General features: G+C 34.5%; 1 protein-coding gene across 2 annotated transcripts in view; it reads left to right on the top strand.

Annotated features, from left to right (window-relative positions):
• Positions 1 to 23,715, top strand: part of TNS3 (tensin 3) — a 377,368-nt gene that overhangs the window by 101,482 nt on the left and 252,171 nt on the right. For both annotated transcript variants that reach the window (XM_051984497.1, XM_051984488.1), the window contains exon 3: positions 7,643 to 7,680. Coding sequence is in view for 1 of the 2 variants with exons in the window: in XM_051984488.1 (XP_051840448.1) it covers positions 7,643 to 7,680 (38 nt within the window). In the remaining variant the exon portion in view is untranslated. The remainder of the gene's footprint in view (positions 1 to 7,642; positions 7,681 to 23,715) is intronic.

The raw sequence follows: 23,715 nt of genomic DNA on the forward strand, positions 1-23,715 counted from the left end.
TGAAGGTATAGACCTATAGCTTCTCTGTAGTTTATAGGTTTGGAGAGTTGTCTCAGATATGGAAAAGTTAAATGATTTGCCCAGGGTCACATAGTATATACTATGTGGCAGAGGGCAGAACTGGAATCCAAATCTTCCCAATTGGCATTATATATTACATTAATCTAAAGTCAATCAAAAGTACATGAATGGCAAATTTGTATTGCCAAGAGAGTCTAGTTCCTGATGATATCTAGCTAGATAATCTGTCTTTTCCTGGGATTTCCATGAGATTTTTTTTACAGTAATTGGTGGAAGGGATTAAATATGCTTATATATTGTGATCTGAGAAAATTCAATCTCTTCTGTTCCTTTGAGAATTTTTCCACAGATAAGATATCTTTTATTCAATATCTTTACTAATCACTTTTCTTTAATTCCTCTGAAACTATTTCCAGTGATAATCACTTTGGAAAGGGAATTGATGAACCAGTTTCTCCATATTTAATTGCTTTACAAAGTTATTCCAACTTGGCCATGTAAAAAAAAAATCGGTGAGTTCATTACATATATTCAGTTTTTCCTTTTTTTTTTTTTTTTTTTTTTTTTTTTTTTTTTTGTTCTCATTAAGAACAGTCAGACCAAGGAAAGTAAGATTGAAATTTCAACTTCGTTAAATAGAGGATTTTATACATATAATATATAGTGACTTTTGGGAATCCATAACTACCCAGAACAGAAATAAAAGTGACAGTTGAATATTACACATGAAATACATTTTCCACTGCCATAGCATATATTCTTAGAATAGCATGTCCCTTTAGGTATATTTACTTTTAAATTGAAACTGAGTGCAAAGATTGGTTGATATGATTCAAGATGGGGCTCTTTGAGGAATTCAGAAATGGAGTTTGTTATTCCCTTTAGTTGTTCCTGGAGTCTAATAAAACATTTCTTAATGATTTTCTGTATCAAGGGCCAGAAATCAAGGATTAGCAGGTTCTCTCCCATCTCCCATTCCTCTGCAGAAATGCTTTTCTCTATTTGGAACAAAGTTTTCAATTTGTCTGCAGTGACTGCTTCCACTGTAGGCCTGTGGACAGGTATGCTCTGCCATCTGTGTACTGTGCAGCCTTTTAGTGTTCTTGGTAAGTTATTGTTCCAGGTGACTTAGCACCTATATTGATATCGATAGAGATAGATAGATTCTTTAAATTTTAGTGACACATCTAATGGCAGTAGTAAATGGAAATGGGAAAAAATTATTTCTGTTATATAATTGCACTTTGTAATGGATGTTCTCTTTCAGGTTTCATATTATCAAAGGTAAAGGGTTGTTGATTTATTCATTAATCTTGTCATTGCCTTATGTAATTTTCACCAGTCAAAGTAGTTGTTCCTCATTGCAGGTTATGGAATTTTGTAGGAAGTATAATATATTATAATTAATAGACGATTTTGGAAATAGCCTAACTTGACAAGGGAACTGATATGTGGTGTTCAGACCTTTAGCTGCCAAGATGAAGTACTGAAAGCAGGGCTGATGAGCCCCATATTGATTATATCAGCTGTATTCTGTCACACAGAGTCAGTTCCAGAAAACCCTTAACAACATTGAAAAACCACAGGCAGAAATGGATTCTGTGATTGAGAAAGAATCAGTTCATAATCATATGTACCTGCTTATTAGTAAGATATCCAGGCTCTAACATACAATGTTAAATGAGGGTTTTTAGTTGTTCACCACAAGTCTCACCCCTCCCTTCTTTTAATATCTAATTTCAATTTTCAAATTCCCAATTTGTTATTGTTGAGAAGTTTTAATAGTGTCCAACTTTTCATAACCCCTTTTGGATTTTCTTAACAAAAATACAGGAGTGGTCTGCCATTTTCTTCTCCAGCTCATTATACAGATGAGAAAATGGAGGCAAACTGGGTTAAGTGACTTGCTCAGGATGAAACAATTACTATCTGCAGCAAGATTTGAACTTTTGTACACCTCTTATTTTCCCATATTTATAGGCTTTAAAAGAAGATGTCTTTTTCATAGGGCCTACGTTGTGTTGAGCTTATTGGGTTTCTCTGAATAGAATGCAATATTAAATATATAATAAAAACATTGGCTATCTGATAACCATCAATTATTATTTTAAGAAATTCTATAGGTAATAGCTGAACATCATTTTTAAAGGATATAATAACCATATATGAAGGTTTGATATAATGGTTAGAGTAAGCCTTGGAGTCAGAAAGATATGGATTCAAATGCTGCCTTTGAAACATTACAGTCTGTCTAACCATGACCTGGGTTACTTAACTACTTCTAAATGACTCAGAAAATCCTATAATGAATTGCTTCCAATAGATGAAGACACAAAATATGAATCATCTTCTGTTCTATACCACCTTCCCTAATCTTAAGCTTATTATTATACTTATTATTGATTGAAATGTATTAATTAATACACTTTATAAACACATTTGTACTCAGTAACAGTGCATGTTTTTGTATTTATCCAGATATTCCTAATTCTTCCTTTGTGGCAGCTCCTTATGTCCTCAGAGAGGAGAGAAATCAGTACAGGTCAGGGAACTAGAGAAGGTTCAAAGGAGGTGATTGATTGCCTATGAAAGGTAAATAGATAGGAATGAGTCAGAGATTTCTGGTCAGAGTAAATGTTGTGCCATCAGTAATTGGTTTTGGGATGCATTAAGGAGGGGAGGGTAAGAAAGTAAAAATAAAAATGTCTAAAAAAGTGAAAATAGAAATATCAAGACAATTGGAGACATATGACTGGCACTTGGGTGAGAGGTCAAGACTGGAGAGTTAAACAAACATGGTATATGACGACTTAGGGGTGAGAGGTAAACTAAGAACAGAGGAGCTGTTTTTGAGGGAGAAAGTAGTAAAAGTGGAGCTTGGTGGGAGAGCCACCAGGCCTTTCCAGAAGACCAGCCTTTTCTCTTCTGCATCAGTCAATAGTTGTATAAACATCCACAAAACTTAGGATCATTCTTGGGAAATAGCACACAACCAGGATGCCTAAAACAAGGAAATGAACTAAATGGCTCCTTTCCCATGTCCAACAGTGTTTCAGGCAGCCAAGTAGCATAGCAGCTAATATACTGGATTAGGAAATTCTGAGTTAGAATTCTGGCCCAGATACTTAGCTGTGTGACCCTTTTAATTTTAGAGACAGTTGGGTGATAAAGTGGATAGAATACCTGAATTCAAATCTAGCCTCAGACCCTTCCTACCTGTGTGATCTCCATCTATAAAATGAGGATAATAATAGTACCTGTCTTCCAAAGTTGTTGAGAGAATTAGATAAGTAATAATTGCAAAATGATTAACTCATTATCTAGCACGTAGTAGATGTTTATTCCTTTCCTTCTTTCCTTGACCAACGTCTATCAAATTCAGTTTCCTTATCTGTAAAATAGGGATAATAGTAGTATGTGTCACTTGGAGCTGTGAGGAGCAAAATAGCTAATTAAGTATCTTGAAAATCTTAATGATAATTAATTATTAATAATGTTGTAGAGTCCTGGCTGTCTATATCAGGCCTTCTAATTATTGGTCATAGTTTCCCTGTATATATTTAATTTTCTGCTGTTCTCTGTCGGTTTCCTTTTGCTTGAAGATCCTGACTGTTGTTTGTATATTTAAATTAGAGATTAATGAAATTAAATGCAGTTTTTTCCTCACCTAAATTCATAGAACTTCTGTTAAAAAGTTGTAGATCAGAGTGGAAGCAGAACAGAGTTGAGGGAAATAAATTCTTGTGATTCTGCCAATGCCTTATATGAGTCAGACTACCCCTTGCCCAGGTAGGTAACAATGAAGCTGGAATAAGTGAAGGGGTATTTGGACTCCTCCTGCCCCCGAGACACACACACACACACACACACACACACACACACACACACACACACCCCTTTCTCAAGAGAAATGAAAACGTGGAAGGTGGGAGATGGAGTGTCCTATATAAGGAACAGCAAGATCAGTTTGGCCCTTAGTCATGGATTATAAGTCTGTCTTCAGAGGACCAGTGTAATTTGTCTTGTACCTGCCCTGCTGCTGTCCGTGGTCTTTGGGGAATGAATGTCGATTGTGAAGGATGAGGGGAAGAAATGATGAGCAATGAAAGCTGCAGAAAGAATAACAGAAGGTTATGGTGGCAATAGAAAGACAACTAGGAAAGTATCATGTCGTGGAAGGGAAAAAGGAGCTTGCAGGACAGTGTGCCCACAGGGGTGGATACACCACAGAGGTCAAGGAGGATGAGAATTGAGAAGAAACTATTGGATTTGGTGATTAGCAGGTCACTGACCTTCTGAGGAAACAACTGCAAGAGAATGGTAGCTGTAGAAGTCAGATTGCAAGAATTTAACCAGTAAGTAAGTGATGAGAGAAGAGGAGACAGTGAGAATGGATTCTTTTCGGAAGTTTGGTGTTGAAAAGATTTAGTGTCTATGGAAAAATACATCAGACGAATGCACCCTTGGGACTTAATGGAGAAATGATGATGATAGATGTGGGGTTAATGAGCTTGGGAGGGGGAAGGGTACAGAGCATCTTAATCTAATCTTAAGTTCAAGAGGTACAGAATTTCTAGCACATAATGATAAGCAAAAGTAAAGACACTTCCTAACTGAAGTACTTCAGAAATTGTGATTTTTTTTTTCTAAATATTTTTGTTTTCCGAAACATAAGTGATTGCAAGGGATAATGTCGTGTAAAAATTATCCTGGCATGGATTCTGTCAATACAAAGTTATTATTAAATAAAATAAAATTTAAAAAATAAATAAATAAATATTTTTGTTTTCTAGGTATAAACTTGTCATTGAAATGCATTGAAGTGATTGCAGTAGCAGCTTTACAGGATGGAGTCAGTGTTGCATCTAGTACTGGTTAGGTTAATATTATACATGTTGATTTTCATCAGAGAATTAAGCGGAAAAGGCTTTCTATTTTAGAGGACAATGAGAACCTTGTTTTGACCCCACTACCTGAACAGATTCTGATCTCATCCCTGTGAGGACTTTTTTTTTTTTTTTTTTTGGGGGGGGGAGGAGGTTGAACTCTAATTTGATTTTTTAAATGAATTCCATTATATTTTAATACCTTAAACCAGAAGTTCTTAACCTAGTGTCTGTGGATTTAAATTTAGACATAGATATAGATAGATAGCTTTTTTTCATCAAAATACTAGCAAAAGCTGGTGTTTTTAAATGATTTTTAAAAATTGTCAAGCATTTATTTGTTTTCTCTTTCAACTCCATCCTTCACTCTGGGGGACAAAACAAGACAAAACCTCTTATAATAAAAATGCACTCAAGCAAGCAAATTCCCACATGAGCAATGTACAAAAATGTGTCTCACCATAACTCCTCTGGAGTCACAGTTGATTATTTACATCGATCAGAATTCTTCTGTCTTTCAAAATTGTTTGTTCTTTAAAATGTTGAAATGTTTTGCAATTCAGTTAGACAATTATTGTTTTTTTTTTTTTATTTTTTTATATAACATCATGTACTGGGGAGTATATAAGTTTCATCAGAGGGATCCGTGACTCACACAGATGTTAAGAACTCATGCTTTAAAGCTAAGTTACCACTATGAGAAACGATGAGAAAATTTTGAGAGAGACCTTGTAGTCTGAGACATAGTTCATTTTAAAATATTCAAGAAAGTAGGTATTTGGGAAACTCAGAGTAATAAATAAATTAGCTTTTTTAGTTTGCACTCTTGGCATTTATGGTATTTGGAATAGTATATGAAAACCTTGAATGGAGAGGCCCCATTTGCTGTTAGACTCTGTATGAAACCCTTTTGCTAGCAGATTGTCTTGTTCCTTCAGACTTTTGTTTAAGTGATGCTGGTACATCTGGAATGCTGTATGCATTCCTCAGAGTTGGCGCCTTTGGGGATTCAAAGTTGTGCATTTGTATCTTATAATCAGAATGATTTGTTACTCTGAAGTCAGCCTGTGAGGTACTTCTAAAGTCCTTACTGAATGAAGTATGATTTCATGCCTTAGATTTTCTTATGTTCCCTTATTGGACTAAATAAAATAGATAGACTTGTCTCTGTGTTCCCAGACTTTTGGCACATAGCTTATTTTTATGATTTTTTTGTATAGAACTCTCTTGGGGGATCCCATTAAAAAATAAACTTCTCTTTTTGGGGCTACATACAATCCATGGACATTATTACAGGGTAGTTTGATTTCCTGCCTAGTGGTAGCTCTTCCAGTTTTGTGGCAGATTTCAGAATCAGGCATAATAGAAGCTAAAATAATTTTATGGTTGGCTAGTCTTTATGCTTCATCACATGCATCAGAGTGCCCGAGGGGTGCAGGAAGAATTCCGGAGTTCACTAATACACAATGAATATCATTGACCAAATGGATAAATAAGTCAATGTGGATTTTTACCTTCCTTCTATCCATCAGGTATAGCTTTTATTCAAAATAGGTTCTAATCCATATATATTTATGATCTGTATAGGATACCCCCTTCTATTACCCCCCTCCCATTTCTACAGCAAGATCCTTTTGATCAGTTAACCATTTAATACAGTTACTTCTGGGATGTGCACTCACTAGATGAAAAATAAATATTTTTCCTGGTTGATCTTATTCTATGATCAACAACATTTTAAAATGAGAAGGCACACAAGGTCCTAAGTATGAAGGAACTGAGAAAAATCAATTTAAAATTCAGGATGCAAGGAAAACTTGAAGGACTGGGTTACAACATTGATTGATCTTGTATATGTAGGAGATGGTGAAATTTTTTCTGTCATCCTTGAATGCCCAGTTGTTTCCTATAGAGAAAAAAAAAAGCAACTAGTGGTCAGCCAGTGACTATGGAGATCCTATTGTGGCAGAGGGAGAATGCTTTTAGTTCCTTATTATGGGACAGCTGCATCCTCCTGGGGAGAAGTCCTGTGAAATCTGCATTGGTTCCAGCTTTAAATCGGCATTGTTAGGACCTTCAAGCCAACACATGACCTGCTCAATTTAGACAATTGGCCCAAGTTGAAGGTTTTGCCTGTAGGAATTTAGACATGTATTTATTTTGACAGTTGATTCTTATGTTGTCCGGAAATGGAAGGAGAAATAAACCAAATGCACGACTTCATTGGAGCTAAGAGCATGGAGTTGTACTGCTTTTCTGCTGGTACTTTGAAACATTTCTTTCTTTTTGAGCGGGTATCCAGAAATGTCTGAGTATATCCTAATGCTTGTTAGTGTTCTGGGATAATCGAATCTTTCCTTGCATGCTTGGATTTGGCTTCCAAAGTAAGGAGCGCTTTAAGAAAATCAATCTCTTTGTAGCTTATCTCCAGGGGGGGAAAAAAAAACAACTTTCACCTGAGTCATCATAACCTCACTCTGTCTAACAGTTGGTAACTACTATCAAATTTTAACTTGGTATGCCCTCATGTTTGCTGCCCACCAACTTTCTTTTGCAATTTTGGATTACATCATAAATGAATAATCTCTATAGTTATCAGGGGAAGTTCCAGCTCTGCCCTCCAAAGTGCCTAACTGTCCTGTAATAGGAACTTTTTCAAGGATTGGGAGGACTTGTTGGATAAAATAAGCATTGCTTGTCAAGCAACTCAGCATTTGTTTTTGTTTTTTTCCTAGTGTGCAAGTATTCCTGCCACAAGAAATGTGAAACAAAGGTAAGTACTGCATTTCTCTGTTTCAGTGGTATATTATGGGTTAGATTTTGTTGAATGAAATGTATAGAATTAAACTTAGTTAAAAAGAATGCTTCTTTGAAAAATAACTACTATGAGAATATTATATATGTATATATATTTTTAAACTTATATTTTACTTAAATATTTGTTTTCTCTTCTCACCTTCCTCACCCCAAAATTTTTCTTTAAAAAAAAAAAAAAGAAAAACAAAATCTTTGTAACAAAATAGACATACTCCATAGATATTCCATTATTTTGGCTCTATTCAAAAATATGTGTCTCCTTTTGTTTCCTGAATTCATTACCTCTCTCTCTCAGGAGATGAGAAGCATCTTTCATTATCAGTCTTCTAGAATCATGATACATTATCACCGTGATCAAAGTTCTTAACCCTTTTGAAGATGTTTGTCTTTACAATACTTTTGTTTATTGAATAATTTGTTCTCCTGGTTCTCATTTTACTCTATCATGTTATGTAACCTGTTTGTTTATATCAAGGAATACCATCTCTTTTATTTATTTACATTAAACTACAGCAGCTATATAACTTCCATATTACTTAAACATTTTAAATTCTGGCTTGGGACAAGGTTTGTTGGCTAGCTGTGGTGGTGATGATATCAGTAGAAATAGTAGTTGTTAATTATATTTATATATCACCTTAAAGTTTACACTGTCTATCGAATGACCTGAACCAATTGGTTCTGAACTCCTAGAATTGTTTTCTGTGGTTTGAATATTGCTTGCCTTTCTATAACAATTCTTTCTTCCAGTGTTGGCTTCTGCTGTCAAGTTGCAACTCATTCTTAGTACTTGTGAAGGGCTACTGATGAACACATTTTCTATTAAGGTCATGGATGAGAAAATTTGGTATCTTTTTATTGGGGGGGTGTAGATTAATTTTATTAAACAAAAATGAAATTCTGGCATTTGAATCACTCTCTGAATTAAGCCATTATTAGGAAATAATTTTTCTTGATTCATTCATTCAGTAAACATTTATTAAGTTCCTGTGATATGCCAGGTACTATATTAGGCCCTGGGAATACAAATATTAAACATAAGTATTACCTGACCTAAGATAACTTATTTTCTGTTAAGAGTGGGGATCCATAATGATGGACAACAGCATAGAACATATAGAGTAAGGATCAAGAAAGTGCTGGGGAGAGGAGGCTGGTGTTAATTGGGGAGCATCATGATCGGCCTTGTGTCAGAGGGAGCATATAAATTGAGCCTTGAAGTCAGCTAGAGAGTCTTCAAGACAGAGGTGAGGAGGAAGTATCTTCCAAGAATGGGGGACTACTACTGTAAAGATTGAGATCAGTGGTCGAATGGTATGAATAGGAAATGGCAAGTAGTGTCATTGGGTTTAGATCTAGGTAATGAAGGGATAGTCAGCCAGATGATTTTATATTTTCTTCTAGTGGCAATAGGGAGCTACTGTAATGTTTTGGGTAAGAAAGTGAGTGATACAGTCAATTCCTGAACTTTACAAATATTGATTGGTGGCCATGTGGAGAATGGATTGGATGTGGGAGAAATTGGAGTCATTAAGACTAGTTGACTTAGTTGACTGCTCCACTAATCAAGGCAAGAGATAATGAATGCCTGAATTATGATGGTGGCCATATGAAAAGGAGAGATGGGTGCAAAAAATATTGTAGGAGAAGACTTGGCAAATGTTAGCTCTGAGGGATAAGGAAAAGGGAGGAGAAAGTTTACCATTTTCAAATGCTAAATAGGGTAACTGGAAGAATGATGAGGACCTCAAAAGAAATAAGGAGGTGAGGAAGAAAGTATTTCTTAAAATGAAGATAATTAGTTTTGTTTTGGACAGGTTGAATTTAGGTTTTCTATAAGACATCCATTTGGAGCTATCCAATAGACAGTGTCTATTTTGGAGATATCCCATAGGCAGGGTCAGATTTCAGGAGCCAGATGAGGTCTGGGAGTGATTTGCTTTGAGATGATAGTTGAAAACACACTAGCTAATGAGATTATTAAGAGATAGTGAAGAAAAGAGGGCCCAGGACAGATAGAGCCCTGAGGATTGAGTGACAAGATAGGAAGGGGTGGGGTGGATCTAAGAAAGAATTTAACAGGTATCTGGGGAGCAAAGGAATGATTTTGGAGGAGGAAATGATCACCAAAATCATATGCTACAGAGATATCAGAAAGGGCCAGGTAATTAAGAGGTCATTGATAATCTTGGAGAAGGCAATTTCAATTTAGTTATGCGTCTATAAGCCAGTTTGCCAGGGGTTGAGATGTGTGATGAATATACGTAGCTTTTCTGAGTTTTAATTCGAACAGAAGGTTAGTGGTCCTAGGAAGAGAGAGGACTTTAGAAGATCAAATGAAGAGATTTTGTTTGTTTGTTTGTTTAAATAAGCTTGGGGGACTATGGGTGTGTTTGTAAACAATAAGGAAAGAGCCAGTGGATAAGAAGAGATTAAAAACTGGGTAGAGAGAGAAAAGCTTAAACAGAGGAAGGAGGTTGACAAGCCACTTTGAACATAGAAAGGGAAATGATAAAAGGATTGTTTGGAAGGTTGATAAATCATTCTTTTTAAGGCTAAAAACTATCTCATTTGAAGAACCTTTTTTTGTTAATTTGACATTTCTTTGAGTTATTTATGCTATATGATATAATGTAAGTATTATATTATTTTGTTTTGTGAATAAAGAAGGCAAGTGTGGAACCTAATATATAGAGGAATTAAAACATTGGAAAACCATTGGGTAATAATAAATGCAAAAACCATGAAGTTTTGATAATATTCCCTGACCTACCAAAAATGCCTAGGATTACAAAATCCAACTATGTATATCTGGAAAGATATTGCTTAGTCTTGAGTTTCAAGTTAACGAAGGAGATCATGGACACTTGGGATACTTATCAGGCTCAACATTTCCAAGGGATGGTCACCAGTAAATTTTGTTTGTTTGGTTGGCTTTGGGTCACCATCTTTTTATAGATAAGGACTTGAGGGACACAGAGGCCAATTAAAAGGGACTTAGGTAATTAGCAGCAGAAACAATAAACAAGTCATATAGTATTTAAAATTTCAAAATATATTAATTTTCTTGCATTAGACCTGTGATTTCATCGATATGGGGAGTTGCTAGTAAGAAACTCCTTGAACCAATGCAATTTATTGTCTGCTTTATAACAGTTTTTATTCAGGAAGAAAAAAAAAATTCCCAAATCTTTTACTTGTATTAAATCACCAAAGGTGAAAAATATCCTGTTCATTTTATTTAACCAACAGCTTCCTTTATCTGGATAGAATTATTCTAAAAATAATAAAGTAACTGGCTTAGTATAGACTGTAATAAAGTGCCCATTGAATACCTCAGTTATATATTTCTATCAGATGCTCCTTAGACAAGCAGTAGAAACAGTTTCTGTTCCTGCACTAGAATGCATCTGCTTTTTGTGTTTAAGTAGTACCAGTAGGTTTTATATTTTACTTTTAGTTGATAATCATATTAATGAGTAAAAATAATTATGATAAAGAGGTAGCAAGTACAGTGTAATAAATAGTTCTGCCAATGCAGAAATGGTAACTATTTACTTTCAATCTGAGTCAATCAACAACACTACTTCTGGTATCAGGGAGCCTGAATTAAAATCCTGATTCTGATGCTATCTCTTTGACCTTCAGCAGCTCATTTATTTGAAATGAGGGGATTTATACAAGGTAGATGGCTTTTGAGGTCCTTCTCAACTCTAAATCATTAATCCTGTGAACTTCATATAAAGTACATTAAATTAATTGTCAAATTAAACTTCTAGTAGGCCATGTCAGAAAAGATGCTGGGGATGGGGATGGGAGAAGATGTTAGTTTTATATCAGAGAGCCCCGAGGCAACTTGCTATCCAGAGTTAACCTGGATTTAAATGAAGGAAAAGGGACCGTCCAATCCAGTGTTTCTTTCCCTGCTAATTTGTATTCTTCAGAAAAATGAATTTCTCATTCAGTGATTGTTATCCTGGTGGCAGAATCTCTTGCTGAATTTTAGTCAGACTGGGAGGGACAAAAAGTAAATAATTCATATACTAGGAAAGGGAGGAAGGGCACATTAAGGCAGAAAACCTTTGCTTTCCTTTGTGTCTAGATGATTCCTTCCCACTCTGAATGGCCGTTGCTTTTAAGATCATAAATAGTACTTCTTCCATCCTTTGGATATCTTTCTGCTGTTCCTGCATCTGGCTAATAAGTTCTGTGGAGATCCATACGAGTGTGCTGCTACTCGGACCACAGGGTCAAGAACACAGAAGTTAAAACTCTTAGTAGTTAATCATTTTTTCATTTTATCCATTCATGCTTTCTGTCCACTTATCTTTTTTGATCGCCTTATATACAAGAAAGGCAGTATTCTAGATTCATTCCTGGTTAATATATTCTAGTGTCCTTGGGAAGTAAGTCAGCATTTTAATCTCAAGTTTCTAGTCAATCATAGGAAATTAAATAACATCCTGCATTGGGCAGGAAATTACAGGAAGAATCAGGGTGAAAACTAGCTTCAGAACACCTGACCCTGGTCATGTTCTGTACTCCTTCATGATGACTCAATTTCTTTTGCCCTTGGATATCACTCAAGTTTATTCATCAGCACAGAGGAAAAAGAAAAAACGGAATGAAGAATAATAAAAACATTCACAAACACCCCTTATCAGGGCAGATTATGATGAATAGACAAAAAGGAAGTCTAATTCTATTGGTTGTTTTTAAATACCAGATGTGAGAGGAACAGCTTGTAATTCTAGTCTCCTTTAGAACACTTTGGTTTCCTGCCATGTTTTTGGCAAATTATGACGTAGATAATTATGTAAACAAAGAAAAACGCCTTTTGTTGACTGTTTAATGCAGATTTTCTGCTACTGTCACCCCTGGTTGTATCTAATCACATTGTAAAAAGCATTTAGTCAAGTGGTTTGAAATTATGAAAATTTCTTATAATCTATGAGAAATTAATTAGACATCAAAATCACTTCACATAAAACAAGTAGAATAAGACATTTGTGACCTTAATTCAGGGGATGACTACTTAGCCCCTTACACTAAGTATATATGACTGTTCAAATTCCTTCATAATCTATAAAAATGATTGTGTCATCCTTTCTCCTCCTCCTCTTCCTGCAGAAGACAGAATCCTGGGCTGGAAGTCTGGAAGATGTGTATTCAAATCCAGTCAGATACTTTCTTGCCATTTGCCCTGGACAAGCCACTTAGCCTTTCTCATCCTTAGTTTTCTCATCTGTAAAATGGGGATAATAACAGCATCCATTACCTTGGATTGTTGTGAGAATCAAAGCATTTAGCACAGTGCTGGGCACACCATAAGTGCTTTACAAATATTTGTTACTGGGACAGCTAGATGTAACAGAACACTCAGCCTGAAGTTGGGAACAAATATTTGTTATTATTATTACTATTATTTTATAACAACAGCAATAACCTATTGTTAGCCTAACTCCCTTAAGCAATGTCAGTCTTATGAGTATGAGAAGTATGCATACACTTCTATTTGTCATTTGAATTTATTTAAAAGTTAATGGGGAGAATCAAGCACTGGGGGACAAAGTAGATATGACCAAGACACTTAAAAAATTCCCCTCAACATGGTTTAAATTAAATCCAGTACTTGTGATTCCCAAATTCAGTTGTAAGGCAAAGAAATATTGTCTTCTTTGCCTTTGAACTAGTTACATGGACAGTTTTTTTTTTTTTAAATATGATTCAAACCTTTATCTTGAGATATATTTTAATAGTCAGTTAATTTATTTCTTTTGATATATAGCTTTTTTCTTTCCAGGAGAAATCTCTTTTCCGTGTGTAATACTGGTAGGTGAACTGGAAGTCATCCCATTCCTCAATCCTTTCTGCTTTTTTCTGTTCTGGAAGAGATTAGCATTGACTCCCACCTAAGCTTTGATTCATATTATTTTATTTCACTCTGAGAGGAAGAAGGAGAGAGAGAGACCAAAAGAGAGAAAGAATAAGAGACAGAGAGAGAGAGAGAGAGAGAGAGAGAGAGAGAGAGAGAGAGAGAGAGAGAGAGAGAGAAGGGAGGAAGGTTGATTTTATTGGCCATACTCTATTACTTGATTTTAGTTTATGTGTAACATGAAAGGAATCTCTTCCTTTACTCTTTATTGGTATAATTATTGTTCAAAATTTATGAGTATAGTTAAAATAGCTCAGAGCCTTAAATTTTTTGCTACCTTACTCCAAGCCTCTATTTTTGCAACATGTTAAGTATACCAGAAAAAATTTAAGCAAAAAACCCCAAATCATAATATAATGTCTGTTATTGGGTAGTTGGTAGGTAGGAGTGGAATTGGGAAAAAGCAATTTTTAAAAAAATATTTCTTTTAGACTTTGAAGAAATGAAAATGAGAAGCTACGCTTGACTCAGTGGCCCACCTAGATTTTTCCCTTCTCTTTTATAGCTCTCTTTTGTTTCTCTTTCTCTGAAAAGTTTTTCCTTGTTCTGTTGGTTATCGTACTTGTGCAGATTATTGAATAGATAAGATGGGCTAAGCATCCTGTCTCATTAATCCTTTCTCTTAATGTGTCTTCCCAGAAGACTGTATATATTCTTTTTTTTTTTCCTTGTGAACTTCTGTGTGTGACTTATTTATCTTTTAGGAATTCAAAGTATTGCCATAGTCCAAATCACTCTCAGTATTGAGAGTACAGTTTTGCCTTCTGAATGGAAAAATCCCAGAATTCATCATTTAAATAAAAGCTTTTTTATTTTTCAAAATATGTGCAAAGATAGTTTTCAACATTCATCCCTGCAAAACCTTGTGTTCCATATTTTTCTCCCTCCCATCCCCCTAGCCCCATTATCTAGATAGCAAGTAAAACAATGCAGGTAAAACATGCACAATTCTTCTAAACACATTTCCACATTTATCATGCTGCCCAAGAAAAATCAAATTAAAAAGAAAAAAAATCAGAGGAAAAAACCAAGCAAACAACAAAAAAACAACAAAAATTTTTTGGAAATACTGTTATAATCCATATTCAGTCCCCATAATCCTTTCTCTGGATGAAGATGGCTCTCTCCATCACAAGTCTATTGGAATATTCCAGTCAGTTCTTAATCCCTTATGACACTCCAGTGATTTCTGCAACTGTTCATTTATTTAACTTACTGTTGGTTTACATATGGAATGGGAAACAAAAGAATCATTGCTTTGGTTTTTATCATTTCACTACAGTTTTCAAACTGAATCAAAAATAAAGAAAGAAGAAAATAATCAATTGAATCTCTCATTATTTTATAGGGACAATTCAGCAGGTTTTTTTTTTTTTTTTTTTTTTTTTTTTTAAATACCAGCTTGCTTTCTTACTTGCTCTGTGACCTTGGGCAAATTACAGAACCCAGCTGGGTCACAGCTTCCTCATGGGCACTGGGAACTCCTTTCCTGTGGTCTGGAGATAGTTTTGTTTCCTTTAATTTCTGCTGACCAGTAATCAAATTCAGCATTTTTTTGGTTATTCATTATTATTTATTATATATGGCTCCCCAGTATCCACCTCCAGCCTTCTTATTTAACCTTATTTAATATTACTGTGCAAATTAGACTTCTAAATGTCATCTAGATTCTGATAGTCTCTTACCTCCAAATTATCACCTAGGCCATCATTGTCTAAAATGAATATTACAATGGCAGTCAGATAGAAGTGGATAGAGCACTGGTCAGCAGGACTCACCTTCCTGAGTTCAAATCTAGCCTCAGACACTTATTATCTCTGCAACCCTAATTGCCTCAGTTTTTTTTTTTTTTTTAAATGAACTTCATCCTCACTTCTGTCCTTGAAATGATTCAAAATTGACCTTCCTTCAAGAAGACTTGTTTGATTTCTCTATTTCTTAATCATCTCTCTCTCTTCTGATTCTTTGAACACTTTACCTGGATCATCTTTGCCCATTGATATTTTTTCCCTCTATCATTTTTATTTCTGTAAATTTATATCTCTAATAGTCTATATCTTCTGCCTGCTATTAAATTGTTAAGTTACTTCAGAAGAGATACTATCATTATTTATCTTTGTGGTCCTTTCACTTAGCATAGTCTTCTGCTTATATAAAACACTGTATAAGCATTTATTGAATTGAATTGAATCTGGAAAATGAGGGCACCACATGCCCCTTCATTTCCACCATTGTTCATCTATCACCAAGGGACCGTGTAATTTCTAAGGTTCCCACCAGGGCTGGTTGTTTGATTCTTATGCTCTCTATTTCCCCCTCTCTATCCCAAACCAACAAAACCTAGTCATTCTGTCCTATAGTATTTTAGCTTTATTTTCCTTATTTTCTTTCTGCATTTAGTATGTACTAGTCAGGGTAACAAAAGCCATTTAACAGATTTCACCCAATGACATTTGCACAGCTGCAGCCATTTCCTCAATTGGTCCCTCCTAGCATCAGATACAGATGGCTCAAATGCTGCTCAGATGAAGAGAAAGGATGTCACTTTGACACTTGGTCTCCATACCACTGAGTTCTTTGCCAATGCTAAGACTATCTCTTAATAGCTGACTCCAAGTTTCTATTCTGTAGAGAAGAAATGCAGGTTTTGTTACAGAGTAGAAACTTGGAGTCAGCTATTAAGAGAAATTGTATTTAATGCACAAAACATAGGACACAGCAATGACTCAGATTGTGAGTGATGTGATTCCTTATGGAGCATTCTATAGTCACGTTAGTTTTCTGATTGAATTGAATTAAATGGAGCTGATGTTTGTCAAAGGGTTCTTCCGTGGAAGTCGTGTTAGGGACGAGGCCCTTTTGTCTTGTTTAGTTCATGTTCCAGTGACTCCTTTTGGTAAACCACAAGCTCAGAATGCCTAAGCAGTGTGAGACAGCCAAAAAAACCCAACAAAAAACTTCAATTGTAATAAAAATTAAAACTAGCATAGCTAGAACAAAGAAGATGATGGTATTCTGCTGTGGTCATACAGCTCTAAAATACCATATTTAGTCATGGGTGATCCATTTCAGGAAGAGTAGTGACAGACTTGACAGACTATAGTGTATCCAAAGGAAGGTGGCTAGTTTAGTGGGAAAACTCAAAATCACACTGTCCTCTAATAATAACAAAAATAATTTTTATAGCACTGTGTAAAACTTAGTTTTTTAATCAAGAATTTATGCCTCAAAAGCCTTGTGTTAAGTGTAGGCATTGCATTAAGAATCATTGAAGTACCTAGGACTGGTTAATTAGGAAAAAGTAAATTTTTCTTCTGTGACTCTGAGAATCCACTGCCCCTCCCTCCAGATGGAGGCCTGTTGATGTCCCACACAGTTTTCAAAGTTGATTTTAAAGGCATCTCCTCCATGAAATCTTCTCTAATTCCCCCAGCTGGAAATAATTTCTCCCTTATCTGATTTCATTTGATCTTATAGCTTTCTGCATTCCTTGTAAACATTTAGTCCTAGTAATAGGCTCACAGCTCTCTAGAGCTGAAAGGGAAACTTGGATGGCATCTGATGCAAATGCAGAAGAGGAAACTGAGACTAAAAGATGTGAAGTGACTTGTCTAAATGTCATACTAAGGCTTGTGGAACAACACATAATGCTCTTGTGATTACAGCTACCTCTGGTACTATAAAACTTCCTAAAAATCTCCAACTTAATAATAATAAACAATATTATTATTAATAAATAATAATTATTAATAGATAACAATAAATGTTAACATTTATATAGTGCTTACTATGCCAAATAATGGGCTGAATGCTTTTTAATTACTATTGTCTCGTTTGATCCTCACAACAACCCTGGGAAGAAGGTGCTATTATTTATCCTTATTTGACAGATAAAAAATGTCGGTTGACCCAAGTTAGTTGGTTTTCCGAAGGTCACCCAGCTGGATCTAACTTTGAATTTCCTGACTTCAGGCCCAGTACCTATCCACTGTACCACCTAACTGACTTTGATGAAGGAGCCTCTGATAATTTTGCACTACACTATATAGAAGGGGGCTAAATTAGGGAATTAAAATAGAAGAGTGATTAAAAAATATCACCACCAACATTGACACATCCCTATTCCCCATAAAAAAGCAGTGGACGTTGGGTATGGAATGCTGTTTATGCTGTCATATATATATATATATATATATATATATACACACACATATATATATACATATATTTGCATAGTTATATAGATTATATTTATATATATTATATTAATTTATGTTCTCTTTTTTTAAGGGACAGTTCTTTGGTGGGAGGAGGAAAGGTATTATTTGGGTGTAGTGCTATGATAAACTTTTAGCTCTCTATCTAGATTCTCTCTAATCTTAGGCTTTTACCCACTAGAGCAACTGGACAACAGGCATTATGTCTTATTTGCCTCTGTTGCCTTACTACCTTATTTATGTAATATCTTTCCTTTAGTATGATTAAATAAACTTTTGTTGAATTGAATCTGATTTAAAAGAATAAGTTTCTAGAAATTTCACTGGATTAGAGTGTGACCCTTAAACTTCCTCTGAGGGCAGTTACCAAGAGTAGTTCCTCAAGAGTTGTGAGGAACGGCAACATAGCAGGAAGGAGTATCTCATCCTCCAAAAGGGCTCTTTTGAGCAACAACTCTCATTTCCTTATTTTAATATTTTTAGTGTTGTAGTAGTTCTAAACAGAAATCTCTTAGGATCATAATTTAGGGCAAATCAATAACTTCTCATATGTATAAAATTATTAATATCTTTAGCAATTGGTCAAATCCTTTAAACCTTCTCTTAGTTCTCTAGGCAAGCAGTTTTTAAACTGTTTGGGCTCAGAAGCCCTTTATTCTCCAAAAAGCTTTTGTTTCTGTAGGTTATTTCTATTTTTAAATGAAATTATTATTTATAATATACAATTTAAAAGTATTTTTATATATTCATATACCACATAAAATGATATATAATTCAAAATATTATTGTTAAAATAACATAATTTTAAATTATTTAATAAATTAATTTATTCATTAGAATTTAAAATTAACTTGCCTGAAAAAATTTCAAAATATTTATTCATTAAAAATAACAATTATAAGCCCAGTTAGTGTTATCATAAATGGCAGATTTCTATTAAAAATTTTCTTCCACTCCCAAATTCCTCAAAATTCAACCACACTCATCAAAAGTTTTGATGTGAAAAAAGTCTTGTGTGGTCTTTAAAGTCCTATATAAATGTGAGTCATTGTTAATAATAACAATGAAGGCAGAAATTTTCCTTGACCATGAAGATACAACTAGAAAAATATTATTCTGTAGCAGCAAAAGACAAAAATCAGCAATGATGGTTTGTACTAATATCTGCAGATAGAATTCAGTAACAGCTTAACTCATCCAAAGAAGACTTAGATGTATGTTAGGTGATCAAACATTAGGGACAGATTGATGGAGTCACAAATTTAAAACGTCTGAAATCTGAGAACAGGACCCTCTTTTTCACCCCATCAAATTCTTGGTGTATTAGCTGTGTGAACACCAGTCACAAGTAGGAAGTGGATTTTTATAAACATCAGGCTGTAAAAGTTTTAAGTAAAGATGTGTGTGCATTACTTTGCTCTGTTTCAGCTTTGCACAGATAGGACAAAGGGGTGTTAGTGGAAATAAGATACCTCTGAATTGAGAACAGATGTCAGGAAACACTTTTTCATGAAGAGAATAACAAATATGTGAACTGTTCTTCCAGACAAGTTAAACAAAAAAGTGTGTGGTTCTACTAGCCCCAGAAAACAAACCAATACAATTATGGGGAACTGAAATGCTGAAATGACCTAGAATTGGCCGGAGACCTTATTCTCAAGATACTTTCTGTGTTCTGAGCATATAAGGTTCTAGGATATAAATCTAAAGTCACTAAACCAAAGTTGAGGATTCTTTATGGAGTGCATTTTTTAAAAAATCACATCTTTATCTTCCAACCCCTCCAGATCCTTTAAAAAATATGAAATAACCTTCTAAGGAAACAGAATTTATGAATATTCATGAGCATAAATCTACCCAAATCTGTAGGACTCCCTAAGAGAGGAGAATGCTGAGAGTAAAATAACAAAGTAGTTTTTGTGGTTGGTGGACTGAAGGAGAGCCTCACTGCCAAATTTTTCTTTTCAGTCCTGAATGTTAACATTGACCACTGCCAATATGAAATCATAGAATCGTTTATGAAGTAAAGTTGTTTTTTTAAAAAAAAACATTGTTTAATATGTGTTTATATCAAGGATTAATGTAACTTTCAGGCATTTAGCTATATTAAATTCCTGTCTTCAGTTTTGCTTTTGTTAAATATCCATTATTTCAATTAACATTTAAAAACATTCTCTTCTCTTTTGATAAATAGGGATCCTCTTGTGATTGTTTAATATATTCTTTTAAGATATTTGCATCAAAAAATTTGTTTTTAAAACTGTCATTAAAAATTGTCTTTGGTTTCAGTAATATGAATCCTATTTAATCGGTCCAATTAATGCCTCATTACCTCAGTCTATAGATGTCTAACTAGAAAGTAGTTCCATATGGCTTTTTCCATTGGTAAAGGACTAATTACTTCCCTAGAGACAAAGTGAGCCCCAATCTATGGTATTTCTATAATTTTGTCTTGGTTACATTGGAAGTTACAAAGCTTTAAGACTGATGAAAAGAAAAACTTCCTAAAATTAGAATTTTCCAAAGTAACATGGACCACCTCAGAAGGTAGTGAATTCTGTCATTGGAGGTTTTCAAGCAAAGTCTATAAGAATAGAGAGCATTCTTATTCAATATCATTTTCACCAAGTATTAATTAAATACTTACTATATTCCTGGCATTGTGCTTCATGCTAAGGATACCAAGACACTAACACATTTGTCTCTGCCATGAGGGAGCATTCATTTAAATTGTGGGAAACAACTTATATATAGAAAATGAAATAGTCTAATTTCTAAGATAAGGGCACTAGCTGCTAATAAAACCAGGTTAACATCAGGTGATGATTGGTCTTAAGGGAACTTTTAGGCCTTCTGAGAGGCTAAAGAGGAAGAGGAGGACTGTCTGTGCTGCACATGGGGCACAGACATAGAAGAAGCAATGTATTATAAGAAAAGCAAGCAGGTCAATTTGACTAGAAAAAAGTGGATAAAGGAGAATAATGGACAATTTTCATGGAAAGATAGATTGGAACCAGATTGTGGTGAGCTTTAAAAACTACACATAAGAATTTATATTTTTTTTCCTTGAGGCAAAAGGTAACATTGGAATTTGAGATATAGAATATAGGTTGGAAAGGGAAGAGAGTGAGTGGACCAAATAGGTTGTTATAATAATCTAGATTAGAAGTTTTGTGTGTGTGTGTGTGTGTGTGTGTGTGTGTGAAAACACATGCACAATGCAGATGTGTGCCCTTATGCACTAAAAACCTCTATGATAGTCTGGTAGTCTATGAACCCCTTTTCAGAATAATGTTTTTAAATGAATAGAATGAAAACAGAGAATTACAAAGAAAGATAATCAGCATTTAAGTAGAATTATCAATGTAAAAAAAAAAACAAAAAACAATTGTAATACAGTAATATATCCTAGTGGTGAGTCTAATAATTACACTAAATTTGAAATAGTGATCAGTCTTATTATTCTGGGATATCTGCAACAGCTGTAATGTGCTATTAAATGATCTGTGGTTTCTATTGATGACAAAGTTACAGGAACTGCTAATATTACTGTGACTCATTGCATTCATAAATGGAGGAGATGGCAAATTTCAGTTAGGGGTTAGTGAAAATAAAAGTAAAAAATTTTTCTCATCTAAGCTCTGATTCCCTGATATCTACAAGGTTAAGAGCCCATAGTCTCAATGGGCATGTGAAATTTTGAGATTTTTAATTCTATTCAAATCACTATTATCTTCTTCTTTGAGGTTTTATACCATTAGAATTACTATTACCTCCCTTCTGCTTTTCAACTTAAATATCTCCTTCTCAATTGACTTCTTGACCTCCTTCTAGTACCATGTTTAGGTCCTTCATAGTTTAGAAAAGTAATCTCTCTTGACCCTGATTTTCTTTCGGTTATCATTCCATTTTCTCCCAGTCAATACGTTTCTTTAAACAGAGCCATGTGGCGTTCATTGTAAACACAGCTCATTTTAGCACAGGAGATGTCAATATGACTAATGAATATGATAGGAAAAGAAAGTCCAGAAATCTGGAATTGACTGCCAATAATTGTGCCCCAAGAGGGTAATAGTAGGCATGGGTAAAAAATAGCCTTCCAAGTATATTCACCCTTGTGAGTATACATTCTCATTTCCTCAGAGAAATAGAGCTCTGTGGGATAAATGACAATTCTAAATTCTTTCTAAGATTAGACTAGAGCTTTTTGGAAATATAAATAGTTGAAATTTGTGTACCATTTTAATTTTTGAAAAACACTTTCCATACATTATTTCACTTTGAACTTCATAACAGCTCTGGATGGAAGGTAAGTGCTGTAGATTTTATTAGTCTTATTTTGTGGATGAAAACCTGAGATTTGGAATGGTTTTTTTGAATTACCCATGTTATCCATAGCAACTGATTGAAATATCCAGGCATAATAAATGGCCATTATCTGTAGATAGAATTCAAACTCAGCTCCTATTCCAAATCCAATGTACCATATGTTGTGCCAGACAGGGGCTGTTTTCAGAACCTCAGGGCTTAGTGTGATAGTTAACTTGCAGTAGTTTCTTAATAATGTTTGTTGAATTGAATTTCTAACATTTCCACTCTGAGTAATGAGTTAGGTGTGTTCACACTTTCCTAAGCCGACCCAGATCCTTTCGACCTAAATTTAGCTTATTCTATTGCCCCTTTTCTAGCTACCCCTTTAAAATCTCTCCACTTTTAATTTTATTTAATAGCTTAGTTTTGCTTCCTTGGCATTATTAGGCTCCACTTTTTACCTCATGTGGATTTTATGTGGCACACTGTGGTTTTACTTTGAGATTCAACCTGTTAATGTTTTTTATTTATTTTGTTTTCTTAGGAAAATGAAATTCTTTAAGGTCCTTTGACTCATAAAAATAAGCCTTTCCTTGGCCAGAAATGTGAGGATTGACTTGTGATAATAATCAGTTAATTCTTCTAGTTAATGGATATCCGAGGTTTCTTTGTGAAGTATTTGTGCACTCTAAATTAGAGAAATCATATTAGCTGAATAAAGAACAGATTAGTTGACACTATCTTTTCTTTAAATGATGGACTTCTTAAACGAGGATGATGATATACCTGAAGTGTCTAGCATGGTGTTTTCCACTGTAAATGACTAGTAAGTGGGTTTTTAAAAATGAAATTTTTAACCAACAATATACTTGCTGCCTCTATTACCTCACTAATCTTTCATTCCTTAACTTAGTGAAGTTTGTCTTTTGCTTCCACACCAACTGAAATGACTCTCTTCAAGACTTCTAATGACCCCAGAATTGCTTATTCCAATGACTTCCCCAATCATCATTTTCCCAGTTGGTCAGAATCATTTGGTAGTGTTCAATATCTTTCTGTCTTGAAAGTTCTTTCTGGGTTTTATGACTGTAACTTATCCCCTACCTGTCGAGTCTGTCTTCACTGTTTCTGTTTCTTATCCCTAAAATTTGAATATAACGTGGACTTTTAGCTTAAACCTATTCTCAGTATCTTCACTTGTATGGTCTTATCATCACACATATATCAAAAATTTTTTTTTGATTTTTCTCTAGACCTTTTCACTATTAATTAGTTAGTTTTTGGCACTAAATTCCTGGACAAGATGCAAGTCGTCATTGGATTTTTTTTTTTCTTATACTCTCTTCTCCATCACAAGAAATGCTTTCCCTCTCTCAAAAAATTATAAATAGCATGTAAAAGATTTGATAGAGGGAAAGAGAGACTTGAGACAGCAAGATCAAATAGGTGGCTGCAGTTATTCAGAGATTCCTATAATATAGAGTAGTGGCAATGAGAAAGGAACAAGGTTGATCTAGAAGAATTCATG

This window comes from Antechinus flavipes, chromosome 1 (assembly GCF_016432865.1).
Source record: "Antechinus flavipes isolate AdamAnt ecotype Samford, QLD, Australia chromosome 1, AdamAnt_v2, whole genome shotgun sequence".
In the NCBI taxonomy this organism is placed as follows: domain Eukaryota; kingdom Metazoa; phylum Chordata; class Mammalia; order Dasyuromorphia; family Dasyuridae; genus Antechinus; species Antechinus flavipes.